This window comes from Micrasema longulum, unplaced genomic scaffold, assembly GCF_059751315.1.
Source record: "Micrasema longulum isolate JH-2025_06_02 unplaced genomic scaffold, ASM5975131v1 h1tg002133l, whole genome shotgun sequence".
In the NCBI taxonomy this organism is placed as follows: domain Eukaryota; kingdom Metazoa; phylum Arthropoda; class Insecta; order Trichoptera; family Brachycentridae; genus Micrasema; species Micrasema longulum.
Window position 1 is genome coordinate 1 of NW_028279298.1, and position 16,544 is coordinate 16,544.

At 31.1% G+C, this 16,544-nt stretch overlaps 1 protein-coding gene across 1 annotated transcript in view; it reads right to left on the minus strand.

The window, feature by feature from the left end:
- Positions 1-9,472: 9,472 nt before the first annotated feature.
- Positions 9,473-16,544, minus strand: part of LOC148272974 (uncharacterized) — a gene marked incomplete at its 3' end in the record, with an annotated part of 152,908 nt that continues 145,836 nt past the window's right edge. Inside the window, exon 7 of the mRNA XM_088239320.1 lies at positions 9,473-9,686. Within this exon, the coding sequence (XP_088095446.1) occupies positions 9,473-9,686 (214 nt within the window). The remainder of the gene's footprint in view (positions 9,687-16,544) is intronic.

The following is a 16,544-nucleotide window of genomic DNA, read 5'->3' on the forward strand; positions in this document are numbered from 1 at the left end:
TTCTCCAAGCACAAGAGTTAGTCTTTTTTTTTGAGAGTTACAGTGATAACATTTACTAGATATATAAAAGTAGGTCTGTATAGAATTTTAAAAAAAACATGTTCCTTTTATGAAATTTATAAATAAAAAAATAAAAAAAATGCAAAATGCACAAGTTCACGTGAGTTATTTACAACTCGTTGAAAATTGCCTCTAAAATTAAAATATTTGAATAATTTATAAGAATTTTAATATTTTTTTAAATAAAAAAATATGGTGATCAACAAAAAAGTTTTTGAAAAAAAAATTCTCCTGAGCGCGAATTCTACAGCGCGACAGTGATGAGGTGATTTATAAAATTGCATTAAATGTTGCATTCATTGTTTGACTCTCCTTATTTCAGGTTTGATTGATTGGCGCATTTAAAATTGATCTTAAGACAATGTACGTACTCATGCTGCCAGATTTTTATCTTAGTGTATGACTGGGATATGACTCATTTATTAAATCAGTATCAGTGCATTACTTAAAAATATGCAGCATTATTTTAATTGCTCAGAACACATGGAGTGAAAAATGTATTATACATTTTATTATCGCCTTATGATGGATCGCGTTGAATGTTAAATTTGAACACTGAAATCTACCCTCTAAATCAATACAGGTACTTTCGTTTACGATGTTTGAAGGCTCTTTCTCTGTGGCCATTCCATGAGGGTTGGTGTTTGCTTATCTGGAAACCACCCTTGATCAGCACACTGCTAATGTCTATCTAACTCGTGTGGACTACATTAAGGTAAATAATAATTGCGTAGCTTTCAAAAGTTTTATTACAGAATCATAGTTTTAAAGGTCAGTTAAATTTTATTCACCAAAAGTATTGATAAAGATAACGCTAATGGCTATTAATTTTTTCACTCTGATATTAAAATATATTTGTTTATTGGTATACACGTATATTTTAACAGAGATTGAGCATCTTTTTAATATAAAACCAATAGTAAAATTAATATTTTCAATTCTTTACATAAACTAAGCAAGAATTTAATTTTTATATTACATACATTTCTTACAATTAATTTGTTACTTCCTGAGATGCATTGAGATGTAAAAACATGATTTAAAAAATTCATTATACTTTGCTCTCTGACGATACAATTTTTTCTGCAAAATAACTCATATATTTCTTTATTATACATATATTAGTTGATTACAAAGACAAAGTTTGTAGTGAAACAACTAGGAACCCATGCCTGTAAACCTGTACTGATTCACTAGAAAATCCGTTTTGCGTCGGTGTACTCGCATATCTCTTATATGATAATGAATTTGATGTAACTAATTACTGTTGGTATATATTTTGACGAAACTAGGTGTCCTGTTCCTCCCCTGTCGTCGCCCCAGGAGCTGTCTTTCCCGAGGTTCTTTCATTTCAAAAATTTCCGCCGATGCGTCAGTGATGTGACGAAAAACACATAAAATAAAGCAGTGAGAGCCAGAAGAGCTTAAGTGACATTTGACGTAAATTTAATCTGAGTATGTAGTCGATGTAAATAAATGATATGCTTTGAGCTAAAATAGTACAAGATCTAATTTTAAAACTGGAGCTAAATCACAGCAGTTTTATAGAAAAAAATATCCGCAGAAACATAGCCGCCAAATCGGTATGAGCCGTCAGTTGACAAAATCTAAACGACTTCAGAATATATGCAAATGGTATATTTTTGGTCTTAGGAAATATGACCACATTTCTGATTATCGTAGGTAACTCAAATGGTTCCAAATTAGACAACGAAGTTCTCACTCCCTCTCACTTCTGTTCAATATTCTTCATAGTCCTAACGCTCCTATATACCCCCGTCAACGCTTATCAGTTCATGGTTTACCTCTTCGTTTTAATTTTCAAAGAACTCTTTTAATACCCATCCACAATTCCCCTTTCTTCTCTAACTCATATAGTGTCAATGCGGCTCGACTGTGGAATCATCTACCATCCACCATCAAAGATGCTACTACAGTATCTCTATTTAAATCACGCGTGAATCAAAATCTCCTTTCTCTTCCTTAATCTCTCCTTTTTTCCTGTTTCCACTTTATACTTTTTCTCATTGAGTAATAGTCTCGATTTATGGTAATATTTATACGAATACAGTTATTTCTATTTTGATTTTCTATTGAATATATTTTGTAACTTGAACTATTAAAACAAAAAAAATGTTGTACTGGTTGGTTAGAGGAAATTGCCATTTGGCAATTAACCTATTAATGAACAATTTACATAATATACAAAAAGTTAAATGAATAAAAAAATTAACAAATGTTCTTTGATGTTTTATGTAAAATTAAAAGTTGAAAACGAATGAAAGTTTTTTTTCCATAAACTTCTTAAATGTCGCTTGAGTTCCTTTGTCTCTTAGAGCCTTAAATATATTTTTTAATTCGAGGGTTGTCCGTAAAATAAGTTTCCCTATTTTTTTTCACAAGGAAAAACATGTTTATTTACAACGAACAATACATCATTGGAAAGCTTAGGCTTTTAGCTATTTTTCTACATAGTCTCTGTTGACTTCAATGCATTTTTTCATTCTGTTTACCATATTTTTGTTTACCTGGTCATAGAAGTCTCTCGCCAGGCCGCGAAGATAGCTCAGAACTTCTTCTTTCGAAGTCAACAAGAACTATATTTTATTTTATTAAACTTATTTGACGAACAACTCTCGTATTTTCATAAACTGACGTAATATCACTCTGAATGTTTATTTAAATATTATGATATCATATTATAACTATTAAAGCAAAATGCAAATATTTGAAATTCTGCATCACTCAAGTTATTCTAATAAAGGTGCATCCCTTAAATTTTCAAGCTTAATTTAAAATAATAAACCTGAAATGAGAGCTTACGAAAAATAACTCAAATTCTTTAATTTTCTCCAGGCAAATGTTTTCATTTAAGTAACAGAGAATTTTTCGGGTACTTCGGAAAACAATTTCCCATAAATGCCTGTCATATCTTTTACCTCCGACAAAATACCTGCTGCCTTGATTGTTTAATAAATATTTCAGGGCGTCATCTATAATGGAATTTCTAAAATGTGATTAATTAAAATAATACTGGTAATTAAAGAATGTTTTTCTATTTTGCCCTAGCAAGGATATTAAAATAAATTTTTCTCTTCAGATTTTTGAAGAAATTTATTTAAGTACAAGCTTCTTAAATATTTTTTTCATTACGGGAAATTACGTTAGAAACTGGTATTCTTTTAGGAATCTAATTAAATTACATAAAAAAGACCGACATATTTTTTTTGTGCGTCAGATATATTTTTTTCAATGGCACGACTTATCAGTGCATGTTTGTCCTAATCGGTGCATATGCTTATTAAAATGCATGTCGTGTTGGTTTTATATTTTTGTGCAACTACGGGGGATAGTGGGTTTTGCATGTTAGTTTAATTGGTGTCCTGACAAAAAGACAGTGATTATTATTATTATTATGGAAAGCTTATAAAGTTCCATTTTTGTAATATAATACCTCAAGGGCGCTTTGCAAAGTGATTATATAAAGAAATAAATTTCATTTTAAATTTTAATTTAAGAAAAACAAGTAACTTTGTCACCAGCAAAGGATTTTTTCAAATGATTTAAGTAAGTAAGTGATTATATACAAATATTTGATGAGATTAAGTGAATAATTCACATACCTCTTTTCTCAATTCAATGAAGTGCATATAATGTACTTCTGGATTACCTTTTTCAGCACAAAGATGCTAAGGCTATTAGATTACAGAGAGCTACTTTGGGCAACTTTTATCGTTCGGCAACGCGTAATTTTGAATTATCGTTCGGCAACACCCGTGTTGAAATATCACCACAAGGTCGATAAAATGTTATAAAAGTTTAAATATCTCGCATGACACCAAACACAATTCTATGAATGACTAGACATTCCACCTTCATGCAGCAAAAGCAATCGAAAATTAACACAACTTTAGGTCAAAGAGGATTGGTCTACTTCGCCATTAAAGTGTACAACCTACTTCCATTATCCATAAGGATAATAAGTAAATACTGTCACTATAAATTATATATTGTATATTCGTATATTATATATTGTTTCAGTATTTACTTTGTGGAAAAACATTTTCATTTAAAAATAACAATAAAACACATTGTAATTTTTTACCAAATTTAAAAATAAGAGTTAACGAACACCGCCGTGGACATTCTAGCAATATTTTTTTCTGAATTTGCAAACTATATTATGAACACAACCATTCTTTTCATTCACATACAATTAAACATTTACATTTTATGACAAATAAAGGTATTATACAACATTATTTTTGGTACGTGTATTTTGTACATACACAAATCTGGATTTCTCCCAAGGGGGAGTAGGTATATATTTTTTATTAATATCCCTACAGAGATGAGGTAGAATTTTTTCAAATTCAGGATTATGGATATTCGAGCGTTTACAGGGCTTATGACCTGTCATTGGCTGGGTTAAGTGGCCACTTTACGTACTACAACATTCCCCATTCCGCTTATTAGCGAATATCGACACAGGTAACATTTTTGATTTTTGTATATATATGTTATTAAATGAGAAACCATTCACAAGGGTGTTGGAGCGCCATCTATGTATTGATATTGAAGTTAAGTATTTTTAATTAGCATATTACTTTATTTTTATGTATTTAAGACTCTTCCGAGTTAAATTAAGTACTAGTAATCGCCTGCAGATGACTCTGCAATTTATTTATACTTATATTTTGACCAGATCTTATTACACAACATTATTTTTGGTACGTGTATTTTGTACATACACAAATCTGGATTTCTCCCAAGGGTTTCTCATTTAATAACATATATATACAAAAATCAAAAATGTTACCTGTGTCGATATTCGCTAACAAGCGGAATGGGGAATGTTGTAGTACGTAAAGTGGCCACTTAACCCAGCCAATGACAGGTCATAAGCCCTGTAAACGCTCGAATATCCATAATCCTGAATTTGAAAAAATTCTACCTCATCTCTATAGGGATATTAATAAAAAAGGTATTATAGTTAATAACTTAGAAAATATTGAAATACCAAAAAAAAAAAATTCCATTCCAAAGTTCTTTACCCCTGCTATCAATATTCCCTATAATTAGAAAAACCTAATCCCCTCCACCTCGAACTGTCTTGTCCTTTCCACTCGGACCCTATTGTGCCTTAGTACTGATCTGTTTATGTTAGTTAAGTTTTTATTTACACCTGATGATGGATAATTCAGAATACATGAAACAGTAGTTTTGTTATATTCAACTCGTATGTAAAAAAAATTACAAAGTGTAATTGAAATTAATATATAAAATCGTCATTTAGAAATGGATAATGCAGGTGGGATGCGAATGGATTGATGAGTGGATGTCAAATATTTATTTTTAGATATACTTTTCGGAAATAATTAAGATTGAAGAGTCGTGATTGGTCGTTTGCCTTCATAAAATATTGAAGTCATAATTTTGATAAGTTAAATTTAACCTGATTGATACTGCGGTAATTTGTCAGTAAATTATTAACAATATTTTGATTTTTTCCAAATTTTTGTAGACCAGGACTGGATTCAACTCCCTGGAGGGCTGTTAACATTAACGTATTACAAAAGAGATAAAAAACATTTAAGAGAAGATAATATAGAAGTCTAGGCATCTACAGGGCTTATGACCTGTCATTGGCTGGTTTAAGTGGCCACTTTACACACTGTGTAACATTCACCATTTTGCCCATATTTGAACATCTATATCCCTTCGATTCTTTCATTTGTTAATGTTTGTGAAGTTAAAGAGCTGAAACCTTTATTTATGCGGGTGAGATTCATCTAATTGAAATATTTCACCTTCATACTAGGCAACGCCTGAAAAATATATTTTTTCAATTTCTATACTTCTTCAGGGACCAGGTGGATTTATCAAAAATATTTTGAATTTTTCCAAATATAGTCCTGTTGATGCTTGACTTCTATATTGCCTTCTCTTAAATGTTTTTTATCTCTGTTGTAATATGTTTAAGAAAATTATTAAGTTTTGGTATTATGGTGATAAACGACGTTATACTAGATGCGAATTTTCAGTAAAAATAAATCGAGAGAAATTTTACCGAAAATTCAACGAATGAAATATTTATTAATTCAAATATTTCGTCAAATACGGTTCGATATTAAATATGGAAACAAAATCAATCCATAAAAACAAAACTTTTCACCATCGACACAAAATTATGAATTTTCAATAATTTATTCCCATGAGTTTGAAAGTTTGATATTTGACTGGAAAATTTGAATGGGTCGGTATTTAAAATATTCTCGAAATTTCTAAATATTTCAACAGGTGGGTTTAAACAACTGAGTATCGGTCGGTGATTTTATGAGTAGAACTTTGCAATAAATAAAATACGCTTTATATAATAAAAAGATTATAATAACATAATAAAAAAATAATAAGTGAAAGTTTGCGTTTACATAATATTTTTTCATTAATCATATAATATAATGTATATTACGAATCAACAAATGTAATCAATATTACAGGACAATCACGTCCTGATGAAGAGACGGGTACGTCTCGAAACAAGTAGACATAAAATGTTTACTTACAGTAGTTAAAATGCTTGACCACAAAGTAAATTCTTTTAACATAAATACTTTAAATTATATAATACAAATTAATTATATTCCCAGAAGTAACTACAACTCAATCAGGAACTACAGTTAAACTAAAAAAAAAAATACTTATTTAGAAAAACAAAGAAACAAAGCAAGTTTAAATTTAAATATTAAATAAATGTATAATTACAAAATGTAAAACAAAAAGCTTGAACATTATTTTATTTCAGTAAAGAGGATATTGTTACCCGTCTTTTAAAAACAAAAGAGTTTAAAATATTGAATTTAGAATATATTCGTATAAAAGACACACATAATCGACAATCTACTTGGCTTTAATGTGCGGTCAAAATAATAAAGGAAATAATTAATTATATTTAAATTATGACTATGATGTTGCTTATATTTTCACGAACTACTTATCCTTACCAACTGCTTACCGGTTTTTGTTTACCGGTTGATTAATTTCTGGAGAAATTGTATTTGCTTACAAAAAAAAAAGATTTTGGCGTGAGATGAAATTGAGAGTTCAAAGATCGTGTGAAGTATTCCATTAGAAATTCCCCTTACAAATAAAGAAATACCCCTTTTTTTATAAATCAAATCTGTTTTACACCATGAGCCAGAAGAAAGTACTATACTTAGTGCTTATGTATTGTATTATCTCAAAAAATGAAATGCACATTTACTAGTCGGAGATCGTCACGTGGCTTCAATATTCGCATTAAAGAACACATGAGATTGAAATTTATTTCAACGGAGGGGGAAAACATTTTTGAGAAGGGAATATGGACGTCTAGGCATTTACAGGGCTTATGACCTGTCATTGGCTGGTTTAAGTGGCCACTTTACACTTTTTGTGTAACGTTTACCATTCTGCCCATGTTTGAACATCTACATTTCCTCAAATCTTCCGTCTGTTGACTTTTGTGAAGTAAAAGAGCTGAAACCTTTATCAAGTAGGTGAGATTTATCCGGCTGAACCAAATTACCTACTAGGAAACGCCTGAAAACAATTTTCCAATTTTTATACTTCTTCTTTTACCAGGTAGTAAATACAACAATGTTTGAGAGTTTGGAAATCCAGCCAGTATGCAAGCATTTGAAAATACTTAAACATTGTTGTAACACATGAGATGTTTAAAATAATTTTTTTTTTCAGAGTTTGCTAATCATCTTTTAACTTTAAATCACGATTTTGATAAGGATAAAGGAGTTAAAAATTTACATTCATGAGAAAGGACTTAAATTCAATGATATGGAGATTTTTCACATTAAAAAAACCTTAAATTTTTTTATTCCTTTTATAATAATCAAATAACTTTTCAGTATAGCCTACTTTTTTAATGAAAAATTAACTCCACCTCAACCTCCCTTTCCTCTTAACTCCCTACTAATTCTCATACATTGAAAACTGTAAACATTAGTAAATAAAAAGAAAGTTATCTGTAGACAACGATTACCGTTGGGTAATCTATAAAAATATGTATGTGAACCTATAGATTTAATACGTCAATGTCTGGTTGGATGGATGGCGACAATCAGATGAGAATTTTAAAAAAGCGTATGGTTGACGTGTTTGCCTACCGTGCTTTACGTTTTGGGTTTGATTCCTGGGATAGGGGTTTGATGGCGATAGTTGGTATACAAAAAGGTTAATTTAACTAAAAAACAGTAATTATGAAACAAAACTAGGATTCAAAATAATTAAGAAAGTTTAACAAATTACAACAGGGATGGAGAATACCTTAAATAAGGGAATATGGAATTCAAGGCATTTACAGGGCTTATGACCTGTCATTGGCTGTTTTAAGTGGCCACTTTACACACTGTGTAACATTCACCATTTTGCCTATGTTTGAACATCCATATTTCTTCAATTGTTCCATTTGTTGATTTTAGTGAAGTTAAAGAGCTGAAACCTTTATTGTTGTGAAGAGATTCATCTGACTGAATTATTTCACATACTAGGCAACGCCTGAAAACAAATTTTCAGTTTTAACACTTCTTCTTGGACCAGGTGGCCACTTAAACCAGCCAATGACAGGTCATAAGCCCTGCAAATGCCTTGACTTCCATATTCCCTTATTTAAGGTATTCTCCATCCCTGTTGTAATTTGTTAATCTTAATGACTCCCGAGGGGGTGAAATCCAGTCTTTTGTCTACGAACATTTGGACAAACTCAAATATTGTAATTGAGAAAGTTGTTGAGGACCACGTGACGGATCGTGGTCCCATGGGTAGCGCCGTGGACTCCGAATCAGGAGGTCCTAGGTTCAAATCTCACTCTACCAAAACTTATTTCCAATTTTCTAATTCGTTTTTTTACAAATAAAAGAAAATAGCTTAAATATTAAAATATTTAGTGATGCAGGTGCTTGTCACAAACGCGAAAAGTCAGAAGAATACAAATACGCACCTAATACTTAAAAGGAATGCGACGCTTAACAACTGACTGCACGTCAGATTAATTATGCGTAATCAAAATGGACAAAACCGACATTTTCTTTTCCAGTTTTCTGCACTTCAAAACTGAACCGACTTTGTTGTTTTTTTTTCAGAAAAAGTATTGAAATAAAATTTTGTGTGTCTGTATTTTTTGCGTTTTCCAAAAAACCGTTATCATATTTGTATACCGTACGTTCGAAGAAAGCATATAAAACTAGGCGCTATTAAGGGTTTATGGACAATTCTAGTTACCATAGTAAATCATTTATCCAAAACACCAAAACAATAGGGACACGCTTATGGTTAGTATCGATGTTGCAAAACATTGTTTTTGTGCCATAATCCGGAGAAAAAGACGAGAATACGTTTGTATGAAGAAAAGCGAGACCACTTTTCCTTTTAATTTAATTTCTAAACTCACCTGATCCAGTTTCAATAACTCTTCGGGGGTGTCAGGTAACTGTCCCAGAGTTAGGGGAGGGCTGATATTGACTTCCTTCCCCAAAGATCGTACCACTTCCTCCCTGTTGTAGCGGTCAGCAAACACACAAGAAGCAGGTATAAGGCCGTGGACTGTGTAGCTGATGGCTCGAACGAGGATCCTGAAACAAAAACAAAATATTTACATTAGATCATTCGGATTGACTCGTCAGCGGACTGCTCGTTTTTTGATACGAAGACATCACTTTTTCTATGTCAAAATGTAAAAATAAACAATGTTTCTTTCAAATAATATACTACGTATTTAAGAAGCTAAAAAACTTCTTTAATGAATTCTTTTTCGAACGGTATGCTACATAAAATACAAAATCTTAAAATTAATGTTAAGATTAAGAATAATACTTCACAAAAGCATCGCAGTTTAAGAAATTCCATTTTTATTTGCAGATTTAGGCCTTTTTATCTTAGTACAGAAAAACATTTTTGTAGAAAGTAAAAATACTTTAATTCCTAATATATATTTTTTCCGAATGATAATATACAACAAGTTTTCCTCTTATACAACGGTAAAACACTCATGAGTCAAAAAAATATATATTTGGATCTGGTCAACTGACAAGCCATAGACATTCAAAATTAAATGCTCAAGACCAAAATCTGGGGGAATTACAACAAAACCGTAATAAAAGATTAGTGACATTTGAGGACGGACCTTGCCTTGCTTGTAATTATTAATGCAATCTGCCCGATGTATTTTTTTATTTATTCTTACACTTTATATACATAAACAACTTATATACATAAAAGAGCGGGCATATTGCCTAAAAGCAATTTATTCCTATCTATCCAAACCGTTCAGATTGATAAAATTACTAGTACATGAACATTTTTTAACAGAATACAATTTTATACATCAGTATAAAACAAAAATTTACACTGTTAATTTTATACATGTATCAACTAAAAAATTTACACCATACAATGAAGAGAGAAGAAGAGAAGTGATAGGACGGAAAGAAGGGGGAGAAAGGAACAACTCAAATATTTAGATAAAGACAATTAAATCTTGATTTAAATGTAAATAAAGAAAGAGCGTCTCTAACATTGGTGCAAAGATTATTTCACAATCAAACAGCTACTTCGGTGAAAGAAACGGCAAGAAAATTAGAGCGGCAGAGGGGTATTAAAAGAATTCTCTCGTTACTAGAGCGAAGAAATAGTGCAAATTTATTTAATTACAATTTATTACAAAACAATTTCTGTATAATATAGTGCTACCTATCTAGGTTCATTTAAAAATACAAATGACACCTTTTTTCTTGTATCACGTAAAATTACTCAAATATCAAAAGTAATACACAAGTTTATCTGACATCTTAATTAAAGTAAAATAATAATAATCAGAAATTTTAAGCGGGAAACATGCGTCTAATAACAACACAAAATTAACAAGAAGCAGATCGATCTCTTGGTATCTACACAACGCACACAGATGCGCATCTATTTTCATCTACGAGGGAACAGCCAAACGTGAACCAAATGTTTTTACAGTTATTTACTAGGAAAAGGAGAATAGATCCTGTAAACTGGATACCAAAATAAAACAGGGACCGTTCGAGTAGCGTCTATCAACTTGTGAACCTTAGTAATAAGTCAAGGAATGCTATTTTTGTCTTGTTTTTTATAGTTTAATTTTTGTGCTGTTACATGTTCACTTAATTGCTATACTTACTAGTTGTTTGCTCAATGTATTATTATTGTGTTTTTTATTACTTTTTATTGTTTACTTTTTAAAATCATTCTTTTATTGTTGAAATTCTATTCGTCGATGCGTTTTGTAGCTGCAAGACTTTTTGTGATGTTAGCTATCATATTATTTTTATCATATTATGTAAATGTTATCAACTATCTAAATTTAGTAAATGGGGTCTAAAATTTCAACCGTCCATGCGCTCAGTAGCTGCGAGACTTGTTGTAATCTAACTTCTATTTTTATAAATTTGCTTTTTATTTTGTTTTTTAAAATATTACTTAAACTTCTTACTGTCCATGCGCTCTGTAGCTGCAAGACATGCTGTTATCTAGCTCCTATATATCATATTTGTAATATATCATAATTGGAGACGAGGAACTAGAATCCCAACCGTCCATGCGCTCTGTAGCTGCAAGACGTGCTGGGATATTTATTTATTGTACAGCGCCCTTGAGGTGATTTTCACAAAAATGGCGCTATATAATTTATCCAAACATTATTATTATTATTATTAGATAAACAGGCGAAGTGGTATTATTCATAATATTGTGAAGAAGTGATAGAATATGAATATTTCATCACTTAAAACACTCATAAGTCAAAAAAATAAATATTTGGATCTGATTAACTGACAAGCCATAGACATTAAGAATTAAATGCACAAGACAAAAATCTGGGGAAATTACAACAAAATCGTAATAATAGATTAGTGATTTTTTAGGACGGGCCACTACAGTAATTTTATTACAAATGCCCTTCTCAATCAACCATTTTAGTTTGACTCTTTAACAAATAATCTGTAGAATCACACGCCTGAATACTGCAAAAGTGATGGTGTATATTACAAATGGGTTTATAATATAATATTCTCTAACATCGCTCAAAGCTCAAGCTTCTAAAGGGGAGAAACTTAATATTTGCATTTAACAATAAAGTAAACTGATGCGCGCTTTTAGTACTCGTATATTGCTAAACCAAATTATCTCCACTTGAAACCGAAATTAGTGCACGAACTATAATGATTATTTTAAACGGAGAATCTTGTAATAATTATTTGTGGAGTTAACATATACTGAACATGGAAATTCTTTAATTTTACATTGAAGTTATTTATAATAATGTATTAATTAACATTCCAATTGAATGTAATTAATTTGCATGCTAAGTGTACATAAAGGAGCCGCAACCAAATTATGAGAATCTAAGTACGGGAAAGCAAAGAAAACATTTTGTTATTTACGTAAAGGGTATAATTAGGTAGGTATGAGTACTAATACTTTGAAATATTACCGAAAGAAAAAAATAATTATTTGACGCGTTGTTGAGATATAAAATCGTCATGCACCTTCGTTGAACGATGTACAGGGAACTGAAATCGTATGCTAATTGCAGTATACACCATGGTGTTATAGTAAAAAAAATCGTTATAATGTAATTGAGACACATTTTGCATATATATTTCTACCGACATATTGAACCCTTTTTATAAACTCTATTATGTGTTTTGTTTTTATGGGAAAATAAAATAAAAAATATGAAAAATAAAATAAGATATTTTTATAATTAGTTTCCTACGAGGCGCAAAGTTTGATTCCTTAGTGATTAATACTTATTTTAATCTCAGATAAAGGATTTTTGTAATACTAGTTGTACTATACTACTTTCGAAATTCTAAAAAATTGAGCAACGGAAAAAACATGCACATTTTTTTTCATTCTAGTTTTTTTTATTCTGACATAACATTTAAACCGATAAGAGAAATAGTAAGCCAATTTTTTTTTGTATACTTAAATTGAGAAAAAAATAGGGGTGGGGTGGCGGGAATTTTACGTATTGTATTATCAGCGCTCCGATTTTTTAATGTTTTGTATTTTTAAAATTACTTCGCTAGTGACGTCTTAAGTTCTCTATCCCTTCTTTTCGATGAATTCTGCTGATTGGTCAGTTACCTTGCCATAAACCGAAAATCTGTCACAACTCTCTTTTCATTGGTTGGTTCGTAAGAACTAGTGGCGTCATGCAAAGTAGTTCGTGTTTATTTAAATAATTTTTGTTATTTTTTTCATACATTTTCAAGAAACTTTGCCGTTATTTAATGCTAAAATTTAATGTTCTCATTTTTATCGCGAGTAAGAATTCACATTTCATATCAAATTTCCCGCAGGGCTGAACTTTCTTACTAAAAATAAATTTAAATTAGGTATATTCTCTTCGATAATGTTTTAGTGTTTTATGTAACATTCTGTACTTACAAAGTAAATAAAAAAAGCGAAATAAATAAACCATAAAAATGTTACATCTTACAAATGAAAGAAAAGGTATTTTGTTTTCAAAATCTTAAGACTTCGTGAGGGTAACTTATTGTGATAGCAATGGACCAAAAACCAAATCACGCGTCACTGATCACCTAACAAATGAAATTTCAGTGAGTCAATGATTTGTCAGAAGCACAATATTCACTGCCTAAGATATCTTTGTCCTTTCGCGATATATTTATACCCTACTCCCGGAAAGCTATCTTATATCCGGAAAGTTCTGGAACGGCATTAAACTCTTCATTATTCAAGAATGAAATTCTCCAGAGGAATTATTATAAAGAGATTGATGACATTAACCGATATGAAAAGGAAAAGTATTCCACGGGGAAGAGATAAGATGACTCAGAAGGATCTTTTTACCGGAGTAATATAAAATGAACTGGAAGGTTCTTGTTATTTTTACTTGGGCTTTCGATTAATTGAATTACTTAATTACTCCAGGAAATTTTAAGAACGGGAAGGCAGACTTATCGGATATTAAGTAATGATCCCATTATAACAAATGTCATTAGAGTAGACACCTATCTGCATCTAGTGTTTCATTTATTCTGTGATGTCTAAATCTTTTAATTTTAGAAACTTCTTATGTCTTTGTTTCGATTTATCTGTATAAACAGTAAATCATCAAAATACGTTTTTAATTTTTTTTTCCATATTAAATATCAAAATGAGTTGGACGCTAAGTTTACTTTCGAAGAGTAGCCGAGCCTGCATGCACTCATCTGCTCCTGTGCTCCTTTACTTTGCTTGTAATTTTTTAGGCAGTCTGCCCGATGTATTTATTTATTTATTTTTACACTTTATATAAATATACAACTTACATAGATAAAAGGCCAGCATATCGCCTTAAAGCAATTTTTTCCTGCCTACCCAAACCGTTCAGTTTGAGAAAATTACAAGTACATGGATATTTTTTAACAAAAATTAAAAATAAAAACAAACTAACAAATTTACACCATACAATAAAGAGAGGAAAAGAGAGGTGATAGGATGGAAAGAAAAAGGAAAAAGGAAAAACACAAACATTTAGATAATGACAATTAAATCTTGATTTAAATGTTAATAAAGAAAGTGCATCTCTAACATTGGTGGGTAGATTATTTCACAATTGAGCAGCTACAACTGTGAAAGAGGAGGCAAGAAAATAAGAGTGGTGGAGGGGTATTAAAAGAGTTCTCTCGTTACTAGAGCGAAGAAATAGTCAATGTTGTAAAAGAGGTTGGAAGAGCTCTCTTAGATAAACAGGCAAAGTGGGGTCATTGTAAAGAAGTGATAGAATATGAATGTTTCTTCTATGCCTGATACTGAGCCAGTGAGCGTGCGGTATTCGGTTGTGTTTATATGTACGGTATGTACATCTTGAAAATTGTAAAAATTGTCCCAACAACCAGAGCAAAGGATCACATGAGTGCATGCAAACTCAGCTATCCTGAAAAATCGGCTTTGGCCGAACATCACATAGAAATGGGGTAAAAGTTTTCCTTCGAGCCGATAATCTTAGGGAGACCAGAAAGTCACCAAACTCGATTGGTAAAATAGGCAATCGAGATCTACAAACATCCCGACAATGTAAATAAAGATGATGGAATGCGTGTAAAATCATCCTGGTACTCTGTGATAAAGAAATCACATAAAAACGTAGACTGTGAAGCGTCACAGATTTGAAAATTGACAAACTGTAGACAGTAACGATTGCAACACGGCACAAATCCTATGTACTAAAGGTTACACATATATCCACACTAATAACATCCACTCCGATGATGGACGCTGTCGGTAAATAGTATGAACAGTACACGTCATAATAAATCAGGAAAAATATTATGGTGCATCTGAACGGTCGTGAAAATCTAAGGAGCTTAATCATAAAAATGAGTTTATTTGGACCAGCTGGGTTCGTACACCTTTAATCAATGTATAAACCTAGCCGTCAAAGTAAAAATAAGCGAAGCTGTAAATGATCTAGAAACTATGGTTAAAGTACAATACGAAGCCTCTAGAAAGGTTGGTATTGAAATAAATATAGACAATACCAAGAATTTGAGAGCACCAAGAACACCGGGGACACCTGGCAATATATGTACTGGAAATAAAAACTATTCTTGCTGTCAACAAGTAACTTGGGCACAAAATTGAATTAATAAAACAAAATCTAACTGCCGAACTCTCCACTAAGTTAGGCTGCTTTCGAAAAGCTGAAACATATTTTCAGAAATAAGAAAATCCCAAATATTCCGTTTACAACTCTTGTGTTCTGCCAGCGACAACATACGGTCATAAAACCATGTCAATCATTACCAGAAGTGTTCACAAAGTTAACTGTACTCACCGGTCTATGGAAAGACAAATGTCTGGAGTCTCCTTAAGAGACCGAATGAGGAATGAGTGAATAAGACGTAAAAAGATTACCAATATCGCAGAAAGAGTGGAAAGAAAAAATGGCAGAGGGAGGCCATGTGGAGAGACAAGAAGTTGATAGATTGACTCCAAAATACTAAATAGAAGTGAAGTGAGGAGAACACAGGGAGATGGACTGATGATATCGTCGAACTCGTGGGACATGGATGGAAACAAGAGTACCAAGAACTGAAAAACATTTAAGATTTTGAAATGAAAATTAAAGTTGTTTAAAAATTAAAATTTAAGTGGAAAAAATATATTTTAAGGTTTGTAGTTTGTAGTGAGTATTTACAAATGGAAATAATATTAAAAATGAAGAAAATTTGTAAGAGTAATTAAGAATTAAGAATGGAAATAAAGAATGAAAAACATGCTCAGATGTAAAAGTAAAATAAAATAGTAATAACATTTTTTTTAAAAAAGGAAAAACATAAATACATATTTATTTTAAGGGATCCAAAGAAACGATGAGAAGAATCTTTAAGTGAAATATAAGACAGTAAATTTAAATTTAAATTTAGGTCAATTTAAAAAACATCTTCAAAATT